The sequence below is a fragment of the Seriola dumerili genome, unplaced genomic scaffold (assembly GCF_002260705.1).
Source record: "Seriola dumerili isolate Sdu_G_001 unplaced genomic scaffold, Sdu_1.0 BDQW01000138.1, whole genome shotgun sequence".
Lineage (NCBI taxonomy): Eukaryota > Metazoa > Chordata > Actinopteri > Carangiformes > Carangidae > Seriola > Seriola dumerili.
This window is the reverse complement of record NW_019174393.1, coordinates 8,738,305-8,760,430: the sequence shown is the minus strand read 5'-3', so window position 1 is coordinate 8,760,430 and position 22,126 is coordinate 8,738,305. Positions and strand designations below refer to the sequence as shown.

Genomic DNA, 22,126 nt, shown 5'->3' with positions numbered 1-22,126 from the left:
GGTTGTAGATTAAGTTATGTTTTTGTAAACAGCGTCTTTTTCGGGGTTTTTCAGCAACCAACTGTGGCTTTAACGTGACGCACTATACTGACATTAGTACTGTGTGTCGGAGCGGACCCCCACTGCAGAGGAGTTAAAGGCTTTTTAATCAAGTTTTTTCCTTTTCTTTTTTCTACGGTCCCAGTACAGCCCACACCGATGTAACAGGTAACGGTACAGTTTTTGTTTTATGATGACGTTTTGTCTAAATCGTGAGTGGTTTTTAGTGGCGTCTTGTTTTTGCCTGTGGGCAAAGTTAGCTGCATAGCCTGGTTTTCTTGAGTTCCTCAACAGGCTGCAGTGAACCCCTCACTGCACGGTTTGCTGCTCAGTTTTGCCACAAAGCTCCACGGTTCAGGACATTCAGCAAAAAGCTTGCACCCTTTCCAGTTAGTAACTTGCAACCTATATAATATTAATATTATCACGTAACTTAGAGATACATTTTGTCATGAGTTAACCTAAAAGCCCATTAACTTTGACTGTAGCTGAGGAGTCTCGTGCCTCCTGTGTTCATTTTAACAAGACGAATATATTTTTTTCTTTAGCTTTTAATGACCGGAACTCAACAAATGTAATTAATTTCTTATTATTTGCACGGAGAAAATCTTGACAAAACCTTCATATTTTGTTAATATTTTTGATACTTAATTCTGTATCATTCCTTGGCGTTTTTTTAATATTAGCCATCTACTTATTTTTAAAAAAAACAAGTATGACCATCAAATATTGGCAGTTACATGTGGCCATGAGCCTAACATCGAATAACAGGAAAAAGTGTTTTGCTTTTCGAATATTTTACACAACTTAACATTGTATCGTTGAGTTAAATTAATATTCATATATTTTTGTTGCAATATATTTAAACATTTCAGTGATATCGGCTATGCTAGCAATGCTAATTTCAGGTTATTGAAGGGTTGTCCCTTAATTGGTCGTTGCGGGACACCTGTGATGATAATGATGTATTTGTAATGCCAAAATCAGCCACTATTTTTGTCAATTTGAATATTAATGTTGTTGACTCGACCTTTAAATCACAATTGTCTATTATTGCTGTTAGTATAGATTATAGAGTATAGATAAGAAAATGTATTTTCAATTATTTACTATGTATGTTCTTTTTACTGGCTGCCCTTATGTTAAGTCAGTAAAAGCTATATGATTGTAGAAGCACAAAGCCTCTGCTCCTGTTACACCTAACAACATCCCCCTAGCTGTTGTAAAATCACTGTAAAAACATCTTCTCATGGCTCATTTCTTAAATAAGATACATGTCATAATAACAACCATAGAGAGACAGATGTTTTTCAGGTGCAATGATCTCAATTAATGTCCCCTCAATATCCCTTTGGGGTTATTAAAGTTATAAACAGTATGATATATCTATCCAATTCAGGTCACAGATACAGTTCGGGCACTGGGAGTGTACGGCTGTCCAATCAAATATTTAGATCTGAGAATTTTTTTCTGTGACTTAGATGAAGCACACCCTGTAATACACTTCAGTGAGTACCGCTGTTTCATACATAAGTCATCAGTCTAGTCTCTTCAATTGGTGTCCCTGTATTGTGTAATATATTACCTCATTGATCATTGCAGGTCCTTTCTATACAGTCTACACCTGGACTGGAAGTTGAGACATCTGGGTGAATAAATTACTTCTCTTAACCTCTAGGGCATCCAGGTGCCATTACAGGCAAAATAGGTCCAGGCTCCATAATCTGAGGGATTGTTTCTGACACAATTTAAAATCACACACACACAAATAATAAAACAACATATAAAGCTGCAGAGGGCAGATTTTTGTTTCTAAAAACCAAAGATTCTACCTGATGGCTTCAAGGCACTGTGACCTTTTCATCACTAATCCTTCACCCACTTCCCTTGATTGAGACAATATTAGTAGCCTGTGTGTGGCTCCTAATAGGAAACCGTCAGAATGAATCAAACTCATATTCCATGCAAAGAAAACTTCACAGCTTATCAACATGAGATCATCTTTGGCTATCTTGCATCTTTTGTAGCATATGCTTTCATATGATGTGGTCACACATCTTCTGTGTTGTTTTGATGTGAGAGTGGTTTGTACAGTTTTCTGTTCACTGACACACTTTGCACACAGTTGCTCAGTGCAATTTAAATCCCCATTCACAGGGGACATAATTAAAGAAAATCTATAGGACAGTTATTCTGCATGTTTTTTTGTGCATCTGTGTTGATAAGACTTGTGAAAACCTATAATGGATTGTTTTCAACATGAATTAATGTAATGATTTCTAACATCATACACCCAAGTAGCTGCTGCTCCTCTGTGCCATTGCCAGTATGATAACACTGTTATCTGTAGGATGTTAAATAAGGCAAATTGCAAATTCAGTGAACACATTTCTTACCTCCCAATAAGTTAATAAGATTTCTGTAATGAAATATCTAATGTAATATACATGTACGCTGTCCTTAGATATGCATTTAGTTTCTGTGCAGTGGTTCTATCTCTGTCACTCTGAGTGCCCCCTCCTCTCATGTTAAGCTGCTGAATTGCCACAGAGTAGCCTAACCTTGGGGTCAGCCAGGCTGTGGTGACTTTGGGCTAAATTTGGAACGTGGAGCAATTAGGCGCACACTCTACTGCATCCCTCCACTGCATTAACTCCACAGGGGCAATTGGGAGGGAAAGACTGGGGTGGGATGCAGATCTCTCTCCTGTCAATGAGCTTGAGTTGGAGATTAAAGCTTGTGCCAGGCTCAGATCAAGTCAAATGTTCTCTAATAAATCTCAAACTAAGAGTGAAGGAGTTTTTTATGGGCCAAAAGTCTGGCTAAATCTGCTAACAGCCAAATCTTGAATAATGAATACTTTTTTTAGCTTTAATAAATATGAATATTCACATTTTGGTAGGCTATTAGAAACCCCACTTTGTCATTCAGTGACCTAGTTTCACAATTTTACCATCCAAATTGCTTATGAAACAAACATCCAAATGAGGGATAGATCTCTGCTTAGTGGTCAGAGAAACTGACAGATTTGTCAACTATAACCAGACTTGAAGCAGCGTTTGGCTGGTGCTCATTTCCACCCTGCTTGTGTCACTTATATCACTGATTGTGGGCCAAATGGTGGTAAAATGTCACAGTATTTGACAGCTTGGATGTTCAACTAGGCACTTTGGCAGGGAACCAAGTATCATTTGGGAGTCCCTTGAAGGTGGTTGAGTCAGTGATGTAGTCAAGTGAAAGCAGATGCTGAATTTTGTGATGTATGGTCAGATATATAAAGAAAATATAGTTAAACCTCTCTCTTTATTTCCAGCAACAAGGACAGAAGCAGATCAAGCTGGGCCAGGCTAGGCCAGGCGTGGCCTACCTAGCCTTCTGTCTGGCCTTACCTGGCAGGCCAGCAACCTCTCCAAGGAGTCCTGCCCTCAGTGAGCAGAGGAGGCTTCAGCCTGTCCTTACAAACACTTCACCTGACCTCCAAGTCAAGCTGTAACAGACTGGATTCCAACCATATTTTGTGTTATCAGCCTTTTGGAGGCCATACTGGTCAGTTAGATCTCCAGTTCTTCCATGTCGTGGTGGTTGCTCTCTGGATGTTGGCAGCAGGATGGATTCAGGTGTTAATTTGACGAGTGTGACCTCACTGCAGTGCTTGCACTCCCCCTCCTTTGACTGCCTTTGGTCCCTTCCCTCCCAAATCTTTAAGAGAAAGCCCCTTTGCCTCTCCTGGGGCTTCCCTGAGCCCTGTATGGAAAGGCCTTGCAGGAACTGTAAGTTGTCTTGTTGAAACAAGTTGACATTGCAAAGAGGAAGTAGAAGTAATAAATCCTTGCAAAAAACTACAGAACACAACAAAGATCGCTGCAGTCAATTGATTTGATTGATTTATTTTCTGTAAGCCGTCCAATTTGCTTCTCCTGGAGTTTGATCAGAGGTTGAAGAGCTTTTCATTTGAAAAAGGAGCTTGCTGGTCAAGATTTGCACCCACAATCAGTTTACACATAGGTTGGTCTGATTACTAGTGTAAAAAATTCTTTATTTATACGTATAGAATTTCTCTTTTGTGGTCTGAGCCTCGGGGAGGAATGTCTGACAGCAACAGCAGCAGCAAAGCAGTGAAATTCATTGCCCCGCCCCCCCCCCCTTCCTCTGCCTCCCCCTGTCCATCACCCCAGACCCCTCACAAGAATGTGAACGGCTCTGCCAGTTCAGACTCGCACGTGGTGGAGAAGCTCGGCGGACACCCCGAGGTCCAACGTCGGCGCCACACAATGGACAGAGACTCTAAAACAGCCGAACACCGCTTCTTCCGTCGCAGTGTCATTTGTGACTCCAATGCCACAGCTTTGGACCTGCCCAGCAAAGCAGCTGTGATACTCACTTCACCACCAGACTGTGAGGGGCCTCCCACCTTCTTCACTCCACAGCCCTCAGGGCCTGGACCTGGGGTGCACGATGCTGAGGACAGGGAGGCCCTGAGAGGTTCATATTTGCAAAGTACAACCATTCAGCCTTGTCTTGGGCTCAGTGGGGCAGTTGCGGAGGGACATGTACAAAATGCTGAGGAAGATTTAGCTGTAAGCAGTATCACGGTTGCCGTTCCCACCAGTAGCAGTGTTGAACCTAGTGCAGACAGGGCAGTAAAAGAGCCCAGCCCGACAGTATTGGATGTTACAGACAAAACAGTAGGCAAACAGCCTGATGTCACATTGCGTCCCAGAGGGTCTGAGAACACACAGAAGGTGGGAAAAGATGGAAAAGTGATAGAACATGTGGATAGCGTTAGTAGCCCGGCAGAAGAGAAAGAGAGGGAGACAGAGGAGGAGAAAGGTATAGCGAAAGCCCGAGCAGAGCAGAGAGAAGCTGAGAAACGGGTGCAGGATGATATAGAGGAAGTAGAGACAAAAGCTGTTGGGACTTCACCTGATGGACGCTTCCTAAAATTTGACATAGAGATTGGAAGAGGGTCCTTTAAGACTGTGTACAAGGGACTGGACACGGAGACTACTGTGGAAGTGGCATGGTGTGAACTCCAGGTAAGTCCAGACTCATAAAACCTCTTTACCTCTTCAGTGTCTGTGCTATGTCTCCTCCTGTTCATCTGGCTAAGTCTTTTATTAAATGCCATGTTGTGGTTGTTGTCATCCCTGAGATGTTTGAATTGCATCCAGGTAGTGTGTTGTGTCTTTTTACGCTTTCTTGTACTGTATGTCTTATTTTTACTTTGAGATATTGAGGCTTCTATGTGAGAACTTCCTGCTCACCCAACTGGTTTCCTGTATAAATGTTCACGAAATGGGACCACAATCAGATTGAGGTTGAGATACTGTTGCAGATTACATTCTGGCTCAAAATCCATGTGTTTGCTCTCATTTTTGCTGAATTTTAGATGAAGTGTGACAAGTCTAGAAGGACCATAGTCCTTCCAACAGCCAGCAAAGTGCAACACTGGGGAAATACCAGATGTTGCCTATCAACAACATGCTTGTGTGTAATTTTAAGCAGCAGTTATGAGGTAGTTTGTGTTCTGAACTTGCTCCTTCAAGATTAATTTTGGTTTGCTTTGGATGTAATTGCACAATTCTTCTTAGGTGGTGTGTCTTGAGTTAAGGTTGAGTTTTACTGTGAGTGCATTGTGAATGCTGTTACACTGGCATCACAATAGCTGTCATATTTGTTTTCTAAAGATGCTCAAACTGTTGTTTTTCCCCATGTGTTATGGATTCCATCTCGATCTGCACTGCTCAAAAATATGTAGTTATTAAAATTTTTTTATTTTAAATTAAAATATTGACCTGTAGTTGTAGCAGCTCCTTGGGCCAAATTTGTATTTCTACGTTTATGTCGAAACACAGTTGTGAGATACAGATTTTCTCCAAGTTTTGTCAGAATCTTCTCCTTGGTTCTGCTGATTTTGCATGAGTAAAAGAACAACCTGACAAACTGAGGAGGAATGGTGCAAATCCTACCAACCACTGTAGCTGAGGCACTTCTTTTGCTGTCACATCATGGTTTTGTTTTTCATTGCTACATCCCTTCATTTACCCTGCTTTGACCCTGCAGTGTTAACGGTTGATTTGTATGTGAACGGATGCCGTGGTGAATCAGGTTACCACTACGACGTATTTCCTAAATGAGTATCAAATGAAAAAGAGGATGCCGAACAGTCGAGGCCTAAATGTAGGTTTAAACTCATGGATTTGATATTCAGATGACTCATAAATCTGCCTACTTGTAGAATGTAGGGTGATTTTTTTTATTTTTTTTTTTATTTAGGACAGTATCATTCAAAGGTTAAAGAATTGAGGTCATAACTAGAAACTTTCTGTTCAAAATCCCCTGACTGTCTGGGAAATTCAGGTTACCGAAAGTGAATGAGTAAAACTGTTGCATCCCTCACCTACTTCTCCAGGTTATGTTGCCCTTGAACAGGACGGATGACTTCCTAGCTGCTCCAGTATAGTTTCTCTGTGGCTGGAACAAGACAAGTTGTGCTGGGCAGCTCCCAATCAGCTGTCATTCTCAGTATGTAGATACATAAGGGTTAACAAAAAGGTGAAACACGAGACAGGATGGCACATAATCTACCACAGGATGCTATTGCTACATTATGGTTCACTGATGCAACTTCTGCAGTGAGTGTGTGTCAGGAAGACAGAGAGACAGAAAGTGTGAACAAGAGACATGCAGAGGAGATCAATGTATGTTGGTGGTGACAGAAAGCGAAGAAAATGGAGATTGCCTTTGCTGCTTGTCTTGTTGACAAGTAAGCACAGAGGCAGAGGTGTGTTGAGTTGCTGGAGATGTAGAATAATAAGTCTCACAGTCATATGACATCCAGGGCACTGACTGAGCTGAGGTTTTAGCAGAGGAAGAAAACAGTGACATAGACTCACGTGGAACTGCTTGTCCCAATGAAACACTGAACCAGAGAAACAAATGTACAAGATTAAAAGAAAATTGATTTTGAATCTGTTATTCTGCATTATTTCTGCAGAACGACAGGAAATTTTAGGGAGATGACATAATTAGCCACATGCTGAGAGTAATTTGTAATTTGTAATACATCAGAAATCAAGCAAGAAATGTTTTTTGACATATGAATTGAAAGGCATGGGTAACATAAGCTAGTTTTTGTGTGTTTAGTCTCTTCCATGACTGATTGATTAATTAGAATCAGAAAAAGTCAAACAAGGTGAGACAGTGTAATTAGATGTTATCTCTTCAAATCTGCACATGTTTATATTTGTCAGTGTGTGATTATTTTCTGTGGGACTGTGAGGTTGTTTTCCTGTCATCTCCATCACAAGATGTTCCTCGAGTCCTCTTGAATCCCAGGAGCTAAAATCAGCTTCGCCCTGATGCCCAGCGTCTAGGAAACGGCAGTTTGTTTATCAGAAAACAAACGTCTAGCCTCTGTTGAGTTTTTGCTCTCTGTCACACATGCCTCTTTCTTTCTCTCTTTCTGTCTCACTTGCTTGTCAGAAAGAGGAAACCTAGTGTTCTGTGTCAAGGAGGTCTCTGTCAGGACAGATCCAGACCTCAGATTGATTTTGATGGTGTGTTAAAAACTGGTTAAGTTGTAACTTGGTTAAACAATCACAGTAAACAGACTGGCAAATTTAATACGTATATGCTATACGCAGGATTACTGGAGTGAAATTTTTCATTAAACATGTGTTATATAAAGATATTGAAGGCCTGGGGTGACTCGGCTATATGCATGCAGAGACAAGTACTTTTCTATAATGCTTGGCTGTAATCCTGTGTGAGTGTGAGTGAAAGATGTCTGAGCAACTGCTGACATGTGGCAGAATGGTGGGAGTAAAGTTACATACACACACATGCACACACGCACACACACAAGACACACACACTACAACCAATCACATTCTCTCACTGGGTGGGCATGGCAACCGGAGATCTGTGGGAGTCGGGATCATCTGGAACTTGTCTGTTTTCTGTATGTGCAAATGTGTGTTTGTATGTATGTGTGTACGTGGTGTGAGTATGTTTCCATCACTTTGAGTTACTACAATATGCATATGTAAGTAACCTGTGGTTGTTTAAATTCAGTGGCCTGTTAGAGATAGGGGTTTGTGATTGGGGGGTTGTGTCTTTAAGTTATTTGGCATCTGATCCAAAGCAGGTTAACTTGTGGAATCCATAGATGAATGAAAACAGAGCAGGAGAAGGAGAAAGGAGACGGAGCAGATAGTTTACTTAAGCGTTAGTGAAGGAATAGATTGATGAATAGATAAAGGGAGAGAAGAGAAAGAGGAGGAAGGTCACCCAGTAGCTTATCTTAAGGTTCCTTGTTAGACTGGATGGTAGATGATGGATGGGAAAGAAGAGGCTGATGCAGTTCTCCTGGAATGAGAGAAAATGGACAAGGGGAAAGGTTTGGGTTCAGTTTATTCTTGAGGCAGCGAAGTTACAATAGTGTTTATTATTTCTGTGAACTATTTAAGATTATTTGAAAACCCTCAGTTGTCTTGAAACTGTTAATAGTCTCACTGGCAGGAAACAAACATCCGTTTTGGAGTACCTCTGTCTGTGTGGCTCATGAAATGGTGAAAGTGCTGAAAGATTTCTGAGATGAAACCATCACTGTGGCTTGTACAGAAAAACAGTTTTGGTCTCTGCTTGAAATGCGAAGCACTTGAGGACGGCCGTGAGCTGTTATGGTGAAGCACACAATCAGGATGTCCCCCAAGTCAGTGGCAACAGATTTGCATATTGTACAAACTCCATGAAGCTGAGATAAAGTTAGAAGCCTGAGTCAACTAAGAGGTAAAAAAGAAGAAGAAGGGAGAACATAGGGAGGGGAAGGAGGAAAATGATGCCCTACAAGAGGGCAGAGATGGAGGAAGGAGGGTTAAAGGTCAAAGTTCAGCCTGTTGTGTTAGAGGCGATCACTGGGAGCCTGCCTAGCATCCATTCATTCCTCTGGCTGAAACAGATAAGTAAAGAGCCAAATGGAGATAAAATGGGACAAATGGCAAAACCAGAAATGTTTAGTCTTAGAGAACGTTTGGTTGACAGGTGGTTGGCGGATGGGAGGAGGAGCATGAAGGCAGCTAGAAATATCAGGAGCTGGGGTTTGAGGAAGAGGGAGGTGAATGCGGAGGGAGTTCAATGAGAGAATAGAGAAATGGGAAACATGGGGAGGAGGGAGGGAGGAAAAGTGGGAGAGAAAAGACAAAGTGAAAAGGGGGAGGAGGAGAGAGAAGCGGGAATGGAACAGAGGAACTGAGGACGAAAAGAGGAGGGACCCTGTGTGTGTGTGTGTGTGTGTGTGTGTGTGTGTGTGTGTGTGTGTGTGTGTGTGTGTGTGTGTGACCTTAGGCTCTTAGTTCTACTGGCACTCAAAGACCTTGAAATTTCTCTCTCAACAGCAACACAAGGCGGATTAGCCCCCTCCCCACACACACATATACAAGCACACACACACACTTTTGGGGCTCCAAGGCCTCTCCTTCAATAACGGTTATTCAATCAGAGCCATAAGAGAGAAACTGATCTCTGAGCTCAGACAGCTCTGTTGGTGTGATCAAGTATTGCACCAATGTAGAATATTTGTGTGTTTGTGATTATAAAATCATATGTAGATTTTATTTCACAATTTCATTATCATTTTATGTTGGTAAATATCACTGTAGTACCACAGAATAGACATAATGAGTCCTGTTTAACGGGGGTAATAAATATGGCTCACAGAGTCCAATTTTAGCATTGCTGCACTTTGTTGATAGTGATGACCCATTTTAACCTGGTACTGGCCTGAAATCTGTCCACGTGTTGGTGAAAGGACAGAGGGAGGCAGAAAAGATCACATCGGAGGCACAAAATATGGGGAGCAAGAGGCAGAAAGAGGACACAGAGATGTTTGTTGAGATTGATTCTATCAGGCATTTGGGAAGACTTTGGGAAGTGTTATTTCCCAAAGTAATTTTCCACATTCAAATTATGCTTTTGGAAATAGTGAGTGAGCTGGAGATTATGTATATAAATACATGTGTATGAAAAAGAGAAAGTATTTTACTGAAAGATAAATATCCCCAGATTACTCTAGAGCAGCAGAGCTGAGGTGAAATGGTTCGACTTTCCAGAGGTTCAGATTTCCCTGACAAAACAGCAAACTGCAGCTGTGTCAGGCCTTCAGCAAAGGCTAGTTCTCACTGCTGATTGATACTGAAGTTGCTATGAAGCACCCCCTAAAACACACACACACACACACAGACACACAGACAGTCAAAAAAAGGAATGGAAACTGTGTTTGCAGCTTAAACATTTTCTCGTAAATGTTTTAAATGCAGGCTACAAATAATTTACTCAGTTCCTTTTCCTTAATAGCAATTAAGCTAATTTGTGTGTGCATGTAAATGTGGGTCTGTATATGAATACATGTGTGTATATGCAGTGGTGGTGTGGGTGTGTGCACACTGCAGCGAGCTTTGGGGATTGTTAACTTATTCATTTGGCTGAGCCTCACTGCAGATGAGCTCAGCTGTTTAATTATAAAAACCTTAAAGTGGAAACGTTTTTTAAACTTGCAGGATACTTCCTGTGTTTTTAATGTGTTAAACAGGCAGATGGTTTTGTGGACTAATAATTTAAGAACCACCTGAAAAAAGAATTCATAGCAGGATTGAGCCCTTTCTGTGCTACAGTAAGGATTGGAAAATCAACACCAGCTACCCTGTAGTTGTCGGTATATGGCTTGTAGGTATGTGTAGATGTGCCATCAATCATCATGACAACATCACTCATGAAGCTCTAATTCCTCTCTAATAAAACTGGCTGTAAAATGGGCAAATGTTGCATCTCATCTTAGGAATCTAGCAGTCACCATGGCCAAACAAGTTTGTTTTCTGCCACGTAAACTGCAGGGATGATGGCTATCCAAGTTCATCTTTAGGACTTACTGTCAAAGTGAGAGTGCAGTTACCTTTAACTAACTGATCATTTTACACACACAGCATTCCAACACACACTCGTGCATAAACACTTAACAGCAAGACGTGTAGCTCAGATATGTAAAGGCCCCAAAGCCCAGACAGTTGGATTTATAAGTGATAAAACAGAAACATGCTATGGACTCAGATCACTCAGTGTTCAGCTCTGATACAGGATAACCTGAAAATGACAGAGGATGAGAAGAGGGCACTGAGGAAATCTCTTTTTCATTCACTTTATTACTCATTCTCTCACTACGTTGCTCAGTCTTCCTCTTGTCTCTCTGTCATATGTCAGTGAGGAAGTAAAGGAAGGGAGACAGAGAAGCTGACACTTCCTCATATGTAAACCATCCCTGCACTTCCTTTCATGTAATCTGTGTGTGTGTGTGTGTGTGTGTGTTTACACCAGAGTTTCCCCTAATGATGAATAATAGGGTCAGGCTGCCTTGCCTTTAAGAATTTAATTAGTATTGATTATAGTGGAGGGTGTGAATTGAGGTGTAATTGATGTGATAAACAAAATTACTATTTTAAAATGACATGTTTGTGCACGGTCACTGAAACATAGTTAAAATACTGCATGTAGTCTAGACCTTCCACCGATGGGAGTGCAGCATTTTATCACACACATAAATCTCTCTTGAGAGGTTTGAAGCCTTAGATATGTGTGCTAACAGTTAAGATGTGTGTGTGACTGAGTGTGCGCTCAGAGTGAAAACTCTATTGACCTTCCTCCCTCCCACTCTCTGTGTTTATTTTGAAAAAAACTAGCAAGTGTAATCCTGTGGTAACATTTTGTGTATGTTTGTGTGTGTGTGTGTGAGCTTGTGTGTGGTTTTGCAAGTCACAAAGATGAAGACACTGAAGTGTTTTGGCACCCTCTTCTAAATAAAGTCATCCTGCGAATGAAAAGAGCTGAGCGAGAGACTGAAGGATGCTTTAGAAACTGCTGAGGGTGTGTGACTGAATGTGTGTGTTTGTGTTGGTAAGTGTGCTTTATTTGATTATAGCACGGTTTAATTGGAAACAGGTTGTCTGTATGTGTATGTTGTTGACTCATGGAAAGGCAATGTGTGCTTACAGTTAATGTAGGGCTTGTATGTGTGTGTGTGCTGAGGGGTGAGTTGGGGACATTGAATGCATCATGCAGATGTTAGATGACTTGCACAGTGAGACATGATGACATAGCTTATGCTCTCTCTCTGTTTTTCTTTTCTCTCTTGCTCGTTGTGGCTTTTTTCTTCCTGCTCCAGCTTTGCTCTCTCAATCAGATTCACTCCTCCCTCCCTTTATCTCCCTCATCTGTCCCTACTCTTCTCATTTTCCTTCTCTCTCCCCTCTGTTTCTCTCTCCATCTTAATCCCTCCTTCTCATCCACTGACATCAATCTTTCCCTCCTTGAATTTCACACATTAAGAGGAGGACTTACTTTTTGTCTGATTCCTCCTCCTCCACTGTAATCATTCATCCAATCATTGATCTTTTTGTAATGTCCACTTTGAAGATTATCTCAAGCTGTCGCTAGATACTACACTGCTGAGAGAGATAGAGCCACAGAAACATTGTGTTGTGTGTGTGTGTGTGTGTGTGTGTGTGTGTGTGTGTGTGTGTGTGTGTGTGTGTGTGTGTGTGTGTGTGTGTGTGTGTGTGTGTGTGTGTGTGTGTGTGTGAGAAATATGTGAAATACAGGACCTGAATTCAACCCGCGATGCTTAAATCCAGCATTGTCCTCAAGGATGCCTGAATTTCTATTGTAATTTGGAAATTTTAACTGCAACCCAGATTCAACCATACACACACTCTCACAGTAGCCTGACTAAATGCAAGTGTGCACCTGATTAGCGAAAAGAGGGTTATGGTTTTCCCATTTTTAATATGTTTTGCCAGGAAGCTGCTAAACAATACTGACATTGTAAGAATAATCACTCCCTGGAAATTCAGAGCAACGATTGGCCGACAGCTGCAGATCACAGGCAGGGGATTGGGTCACGTTGTTTTGAGCCAGAAATGACAAATCTGGGATCAGGTGGACAGTTTCTCCTTCTCAGACGGATGCAGTGGATCTGGCAAACAAAAACACCAAATCATACACTGAAAATGTTATAGTATTTAGCTTGAAACTTTTAGAGAAGTTCCTCAAGGATACTTTTTTTCTTCAGTTTAATTGGTAGGAATTCAGTGTTTGTATAAAACTGCACCCGTCTATCCAGTTGCTACAAACAGGTTCAGAGTGGCTCTGGTTGAAATGAAACCTTGGCCTTTTAATTACTGGGTATTGTCTTTAACCACTAGAATAAAGGAAAATCACACATTTTTATAGATAAACTGCATGAAATGGTAGATAGATCAGAGAAAGTGCAGATATAGCAAAGAGTGTCTGTGTTAAATTTTATCTCGAAGTCTTTATCTCCAAATCTTGGGAAACAGTGTCATCCCTCAATATGACTGAAATATTGAGAATCCACTTGAAGTACTTTATGTCTGTGTTTCTCAGTCTATTGCCTCCATTTCTCCTTCAGCTCCCCCTGAGTACATCGGTTTCTCTTTTTTTCCACTCAAATGTTTTCTGCCTCTTCAGTACACAACATTTATTGCGTCTATCCATTCGTATACTGGAAGAGGGGTCCTCAAGTTTCTTCCCTTTTTGCCTGTTAAAAGGTTTCTCTGGGGGGAATTTTCCTTATTGGAACCACGGGTATAAGGATAGAGGGTGTCATTGATTGTAAAGCCCTCTGTGGAAAATGTGTGATTATGTGCTCTATGAATAAAACTGACTGTGTCGATGGGAATGGACTGACACATTGGCTCCATGACCATCGATTGAATGCCGCTTGGGTTTGGTAAACAGCCATTGCTATAGAATTTGATTAAGTATTAAATAAGTCTTATCAAATATTAATAAAGTTCAAACAATATTTAACTTACTCCTGACTTCAAAATAACAAAAGGGAGAAACTGCAGTTGCAGACTACTGTCTCTGATACAACAGATGAACCAGTGACAGCAGGGCTGAATGTGTGTCCAATAGACCAGTGTATCTCCAGTAGGAAAGGGGTGTAGGAGACTGTTTGAGTGTGACCTCAGTCTGAAATAGATCAAGTCTCTGAACTGCCTGTTGTCTGCATCAGCGTAAAGTGACCTGGCCTGCACATCTAGACTGCTTGCTCTACAACACTGTGTGTGTGTGTGTGTGTGTGTGTGTGTGTGTGTGTGTGTGTGTGTGTGTGTGTGTGTGTGTGTGTGTGTGTCTGTTTGTGTGTCTTTTCTTTTTCTGTGTGTTTAGTCTGCTCTGGCTTTTGTCTGTGAAATGACTCTGCACACAGACTATTCTGCTTTTTGTGTGTGTGTGTGTGTCTCTGTCTGTCTGTCTGTCTGTCTGTCTGTCTGTCTGTCTGTCTGTCTGTCTGTCTGTGTGTGTGTGTGTGTGTGTGTGTGTGTGTGTGTGTTTGTGTGCGTGTGTGTGTGTGTGTGTGTGTGTGTGTGTTGCTCAGACTGTCTATAGAATGTGTGTGTGCATGTGCAAGTGAGCCCCTGTTTTCTTTCTTTGTGTTCACACCTTAGTGTGTGTGTGTGTGTGTGTGTGTGTGTGTGTGTATGTTTGTGTGTGTCTGTGTGTGTGTGTGTGTGTGTGTGTTTGGGGAGGAGGCAGCTCCCTGGTTTCATTGTATGGTTCCCAGATTCCTCACATTCCAATGATAAGATGTCATTTTGTTAGCGGAATGGGGTGTGGGGTGGGGGACCCATCATAATGTTAGCCCCCCCCTCCATAATAAATGGGTCTCTGCTGGGGAGACTGCTTAATCTTTGTGTTTGTGTTGGGATGTCTTACAAGTCTAAATCTCTGCTACCTGTGGATTTACATTTCATACTTTTAATCTGATGATATTACTTTCCCAGTGGATGTTTTTTACATAATTCTGGGCATTTTTGCCTTATTTTGATAGTTGATAGTAGAGAGGAGACAGGAAATGAGGTATGACATGTACCCCAGCCAGATTTGAAGCTTATTGGATTTTCTGGCGAAGCTGAAATTTTCAGTAGTTATCAATGTTTCCTTTATTCCACAGTGGTGTGCAGTGCTGCTCATATGAAGTTTATCTACAGGTACCTACTGTAGCTGAGGACTTGTAGGCCAGTTAAAATAAGAAAGCTATAAGTAGAATTTCTGTCACGTTCTAAGTTGTTGGGCAGTTTGCTAAAAATATTTTCTATTATTACATGTAAAATCATTGATTTCTGTATTTATAAATGACCAAATATTTCATGTGAAAAACAGCAGGTAACAGTTAGGACTGACAACATAGTCTGAAATGTAGATAGACATGCAGATAGACTGATTGTAATTATTCTCATTTGTCTCTGATATGTGATATGTCTATATTAAGAGAAAATTCAAGTAAAACCAATTGATGCTCAAGATAAAAAAGTGTACAGAACAGAAATGGTTTGGGGTTTAACAGGTTCATTTATGTCTGGAAATAGAACTGAAGAACATTGAGTGAGAAGAAAGTGTTGTACCAATACTCTGTCTGTGTTCATGTGTGCGTGTGTTTTTGTGTTTGTCACACTTTTTTTTTTCTGTCTCTGTCACTCTCCCTCTCTGTCTCTGGCCTCCTCTCTCACTCTCTGGTTCCGTCTCTCTCTCTCCATCCTCCATGACCTTAACTAAAGCCTCCTGGGAAAAGAGAAGAGAGAGACAGAGACAGAGAGAGGGAGCAAAGAGAGAGGAGAGATGGGATTTTTCCCTCAGATTTTTTTTTTCTCTTTCTGTTCTATAAATAGCAGCAGAGCAGCAGAGTGTCATCTGCTGAGCCATAACTAGAGCAGAATGAGTGTGGCTACATGTGTCAAAGTGGATATGTGTGTCAGTCTGTGTGTATAGGGTCGACTTTCTACACTTTCCTCGTTTAAAAAATAACAGAAGATAAGGTGAAGATTAGAGAAATGCTACTTTATTTTCTTATAATTTATTTTTTAAATTGCTATTAGCATATTGTTGGACGGAAATTTTGGATGTTTGATTAGAGGAATCTTCCACCCAGAACCTGTGTTTTTGGGATAAAATGTTTGGCTTAAAACTATCAAGCCTGCTCCTTCACTGAGCTGTATTTGCCATGTTTTGATGATGACAGTGGTAAATGAGCATAGAGATGAGCAATGGTGGATTTTAAGGCTGCAACTAACTTTTTTAACACTGAAGTATTTTTTTTCCTAAATCTTCATTGGGAAAGCACATTATCAAGATGAAAATATCCCCTAATGATGATCATTAGTTCAACAAAATGTTATGTGCTTGTATGCTTTTTAAAAAGGGTAACAAACAGAGGCCTTGACGTTTATTTTGACACCTAGGAGTATTGGCACAGACCATGATTTAACATCTATCCAGTTTAAGTGTTTCTTAGGAAGTAGTGGTTGATGTTGTTGCTCCTTGGCTGCATGTTTGTTCAATATATACTAAATGAATCTTCATTCCAGTTACACTTGTTGCTTATGCTGTTAATATTTAAATATACATTATCAGGGGTAAACTCGAGTCTCCTCTGTATGTGTCACATCCTATGAATGCCACAAGTTTTAATTGTTAAAAAGTTTGAGAGAGAGTGTCAGCCTGACACAATGATGAGTCAGTGGCAAACAGGATAAACACATACAAAATCACACACAATCACTCTGTGGTCAGTTAGGTAGGAAGTTCTCCCCACCAGATTAGGAGTCAATCCCTCATAAGCCACAGTCTGCATGATGTAATCACAGCAGAGCCAGGTCACATGGATGGTATGCAGCCCTCAATGCTGTTTGAATTGAATGGGAAAGCCCCTTCTGTCCTTTTAATGCTGTGGTCGGGTGCGAGGGTGAACAGCTGCATGACTTGCAACCGTCATCTGCCACAAATCATTTTAATGCGTAATAAAACCGTGATATTGTGAGACAGTGCAGACAGTTTGCCAACAGTAGATCTCAGTATTACTTTCTGCTTTTAAAGCGCTGCATGCTGTGAAAAACACTGAAAATGTTAAATGCTTATGGTATAAAATATTTCTTGTAGTTTACGTGCCATTGTCAATCCCCATCACTCGTGAGGGTATTACGACATGCCTGTATTATATGCCTGAACCAATAAACCAATAAGGTTTCAGTCACGAACTGAGCTGATTGCAGGGTTTATGTTCCCCTGAAGTGGTTTTTGCATGGAAGAGGTTTCTGTGATGAGATAAGACAGGATGTGGGAATATTGCCTTATGGTCTTATCTTAGAATCAAAAAGTCAAATGTTGGATCCTTGCAGCAGACACCATGTCCTGTTAAATTGTCCTTTTAAGGTGAATTTCTGTCTTGACTCAAAATGAGATTTTGTTGAGGGAACTTTTTCCTGGAGTCATGCAGCTGAGATGGAATGAGTTCTTGTGATTTCCTGCTCGCACAAACATGTGTGCTGTGACACACACAGACATGCACGCACAAATTATAACAAAGCAGGGTTGACCGAGAGGTCAGGTCTGTTTGTTTACTGTTGTCCTTCCTTTGTGTGTGTGGATGTGTGTGGGTTGGGTTGCGTTGTCTATTCATTGTGTTATGGGTGATAAACAGCTAACCTCTGTCACCCTGTTGTTGACTCAGGCTAAGTTACACTGAGAAGAAGGTGGCGCTGAGAGGGCAAGAGAGATGCAGGTGTAAGAAATAGAAAGATGGAGAAAATACAGAAAGAGAGCGAGAAAGATGAGAGGGAAGAAGAAAGAGAGAAAAAGATGTACAGCCATCTGAAGAAAGAGGGAGAGGCAGATCTTGTTTTAGATGTTACATTTGTTTGAGGGGTTGCTTGCGCGTGTGTGTGTGTGTTATCAGAAGGCCTCCATCCATTCTCACTCCATCAATATTTGATTGGAAATATCTCTTGTTCTTCTCGTGCTGAGTGCGCATGTGTGATTGCATGTGTGCACATTATAGCTAATGGAGTTACATGTAATACAAACGGTCATGCAGGTTGCCTGAAATGTGTGCATACTGATGCGGGGTACATTGTATTATTCAGTGATAAAATGGATCCATAAACAGTTGACCTCTATTAAACAGTATAGATTAGTCTTGTTGAAAGGGAATACACAGCTTGAGAACTCATGAACTTGGGCCTTCTAACTAAAATGAAATTAAAATGAGACAAAAAAAAGAAGAAAACATTGATTGGCTGTAACAAGTAGACAAATGCAGCCACAGAGAAATATCAGGCAGAAACTGTGGCAAAATCAATGAGCACAGTACAGAGGGAAGGGGACAATAAAATAGCCAGAGAGATAAGTCATGAGCAAAAGAGAGGGGTGAAGGCAGAGACAAGGGCAGAAAGAGCATCGGACTATTCAGAGAGATAGAAAGGCCTGATGGAAAAACCAACCCGGAAAGAGGGTATGATATTCATAGAGATAAATGCAGACAGACAAAAAGAGGAAGATAAAAAAAAGAGATGCAGACAACGTCAGAGAGAGACAGAGGGAGAGTAAGTGAGGGTGACGCAGACAGAGAGAGTGAGACAGCAAATTAATGGGGAGCTTTAGAAGGTAATGGACTGTAGATCCCCTGTGGTCTGATGGAAGTCCCATTCAACCTGTGTACTTTAGACATTGTCTGCTCCATTGTATATTCAATATCCAGATGCTCCCTAACCCTGGGGCTTTTGCGGAAGAGCACAGGGCAGCTCACACAGCCGTCCATAGTAGTGCTGCAGTTTAGTTTCTACTTGGAGGGGAATTATTTGACTTGTTTGGTTGAATTCGTATCTCGTAATAAACCAGTTTAGTTCCAGAAATTATAAATAAAAACAGGGCATGTGAATTACTAAAGAAGATTAACTCCACAAACCCATTCACTAAAGAGATCCTGGCATCATTATGCCTGTGCTTCATATTGATAATGCCTCACTGAGCCTGTGTGTATGTCTAAACAGTTTGTGTGTTTGAGGTGTGGGTGGCCATGCATGCATATGGCCATGTGACTTGCAGAAGAACAGGTTAGGGTGTTCTTCATATCCTGAATTCTATAAATATTTGGGACACAAAGCTATATTGCCTATTGATTATCCACAGTAATTAATAATAGAAGTGGTGCTATGTACCTTCATATGACAGAACCAGAGAAGCTGACATGCTCCAGTGTGGTGGAAAATAAGAGGGGAAAAAAGTAAAGGCACCTAAACTTTGCAGCAATGCAGTCTAAGTTGCAGGTGGCACCAAACCACACCACAGTCTACAACACATCCGCGCTCTGTGGTTACTGCATATGCACACAGATTCTTTGCACGGTGCTATTTCTGTATGTTCAGAGGCATATTTCAGATAGTGTGTGGTCAGCCACCAGCTATCTGTTACCTGTAGATACAAAGCTTTGGTATACTTTTACACCGCTTTCCTTCCAACAGACTGATTGACATAGAGTTGTGACCATATTTAACCCTTCACTTATTTTCTTTATCAAATATTTAATTCCCTGTAATTGCCTGAATTAAAATTTAACAGACAGTAAAGAGAGGTTGTGAATGATACTCCTCATTGGAACATGCTGCTCTTGCTGGTACATGATACCTCTTTGTGTTTATGCCAGTAAGCATTATAAAGTATTTTGTATTTTGTTACCACTGATAAGTACTGTGTGCTGAATATCTAAGACAGCACTGTTGACAACATAACAGGCTCACAGAAATAGAGAAAAGAGTATGAATATGGTTCACCACTGATCTGCTAACCATGGACGGTTGGACATTAAATTTGTTTTCACCACATAGTGCAGCATTTCTATTTCTCTCTGGACTTATGAAATTACGTGAAGCTGCTTATCCAAACAGGTTGATCCGAGCCACCTGCGAGATGCATGAGAAACACCACTGGTCATAATATGATGGTGTTATGAAATATGTCAGCTGTTAAAGGCTCCTCTGGAATATTGAGCATAAGGGACGGACTCTCAGCCTGGGAGTGTTGCAAGATTATTTTGATCAAATAACTGATCTCCTTTTTGCATTTGCTGTTTTGTTTGTGCCTTGTTAATATTTTTTGTTAGAAATATGAATTTGCATCTACTTAGCATCTTTGAATTAATAATCTAGTAAAACTGCATATGGAGTGGCAATATAAATAGATCATTTGGTGTTTAATTTTGCCATTGTACGTGATTATGCTTGCAACAGAGCATGGCTTTGTTTTTGGGTGGGTGATGAGCCAAAAAGGCTCAGAACTGCTAGCATTTCTAGTATCTTCCAGCACATTTTAGGGAGGATTTAACTTTAAACTCTTTAGAAGGCTTCCTTTTTGTTGAAACAGCAAATCTGCTCAGACTGCAGTGGTGGGGAATGTCCTTAATTAGCCCAAACATTAGCTCTGTTTCAGCTCACTAGCTTGAAGCGGGCAAGGGGGAGGATGAGAAGAAGAAGGTAAAAAGGGGCAAAGGGGCAATGGGGTGAAAAAGGGGCAGCAGAGAGGAGAGGGAAGAAAGAGGGGGAAGATGGAAAGTTACCAAATGCTGATGCTATCTCGGTTGAATCACCAATCTGGTGGTTTCGGCACTTCAACCTGCATATGTTTACATGCCATTTTCTTAGCACCTGTTAGTCTGTCTTCAACACCTGTAACATTAGTGTGCAGATACTTGCATGTCACCCATCAGGTTTGCCCCTCTTTCATCATGGATTACTGAGAACTCAATCTGTGTGGCTTGGCTATATATTGGGCAATAACCAATTGTGTCTGTTTGTGTGTGAATTGGTTGGAGAGTGGGAATGAACACGTAACAGTTGACTATGGGAATGGCCGTCACCCAAGCCAAACTGTGACCATGAATCCTGTAGTCTCCCACCATGTCTCAACATGTCTGTGACTTATTTATTTTTTATCAGCCAAACACACCCCTGGTTAGCTTTTCCCAGGAATCCCTCACTGCGCAGTTTTATGATTAAAAACTTGCATTTCTGTTTTTTTTTAAAGCCGTTTCGGTCCTTTTTCCTCTTTTGTCCAGATCATAAACATATCTTTTGTTATTGAAGGACCATTTTTTTCTTTAATCAAAACAGGTCCTGCCAGCAAGTATTTCTGCCTCGCTAACAAAACAAAATGACAGTAGGTGCTCAGTCCTCTTATCCCTTCTTTTATGTAATAAGAATAAACAATGTGAGCAGGCATACACACCTGCTTTTGTTAAGGGGGTTTGGCAACATTGAGCTCAGTTTGCCGTTGGGAGCAAACCATGAAGTGAGTGATACTTCAAAAGGGCAGATGCATCATTTAGGTATAAATGGGTGTGTGAAAATGTTTTTGTGGGTGTGTTCATGGATGCAAGCTGCACATGCGTGGGCAACTTATCTCATTGTGTTTGTTCATGGCTCTCCTATACTGATGAATGACTTTAGTTAAAAGCCTGACTCACACTGGATTTTTTAGGCCAATATTGATATTTGACTTTCAAATAATCAGATAAGGGTTTGTGAGCAGAGAGAAGTTATTACATAAACACATCTTTGGAATTTCTGGACTGCAATTACATGTCACTTATTGACCAAAATATGTATCAATACAGATATTAGCTAATATCAGCTAGTATCAATATATCGGCCCAATTGATTGATCGGTCTAGTGCTAGTTTTTAGACAAACTATGATGCTTTGAGCTCTAAAGTAGAGCTGCAATCATTAGTTAATTAATTGATCAGTCGATCTAAAGACAATGAATCAGCAACTATTTTGATAATCATTTTATCATTTCATTCATTTTTCAAGCAAAATTCAGTGGTTCCACCTCTTTCACCTGTTCTAGTATGTGGGGATTCCATTATATATGTGTTTCATTTAATCAGACAGGTTGAATCTTGGTTCAAACAAATTAATTATATAAAAAGTAGCTTGTCATTGCATGTTCTTTCCTGGCAGAAAACCTTCCCCCACTGACTCAGCCTATGACAGGTATATACACCTATCTCAGGGAAAGTACGTACAGTTTTTAGGAACAAACTAAAAGATGTTTTCCACACCCAGCCTCTTCTCTTGTATTTCTGTTGCTAGTTCCATGTTTTTTTCTGTCTTTTACTACTGGTTCGTCATTCCAGTCATCCTCCAGACGACCACAGTTTGACCCAGGTATTTTCTCAGTC

At 40.8% G+C, this 22,126-nt stretch overlaps 1 protein-coding gene across 1 annotated transcript in view; it reads left to right on the top strand.

Moving 5' to 3' along the window:
* LOC111224581 (serine/threonine-protein kinase WNK1-like) overlaps positions 1-22,126 on the top strand; it is an 87,785-nt gene continuing 65,659 nt past the window's right edge. The window contains exons 1-2 of the mRNA XM_022749125.1: positions 1-207; positions 3,353-5,075. Coding sequence (XP_022604846.1) covers positions 4,125-5,075 — 951 coding nt within the window. The 5' untranslated portion in view covers positions 1-207; positions 3,353-4,124. The remainder of the gene's footprint in view (positions 208-3,352; positions 5,076-22,126) is intronic.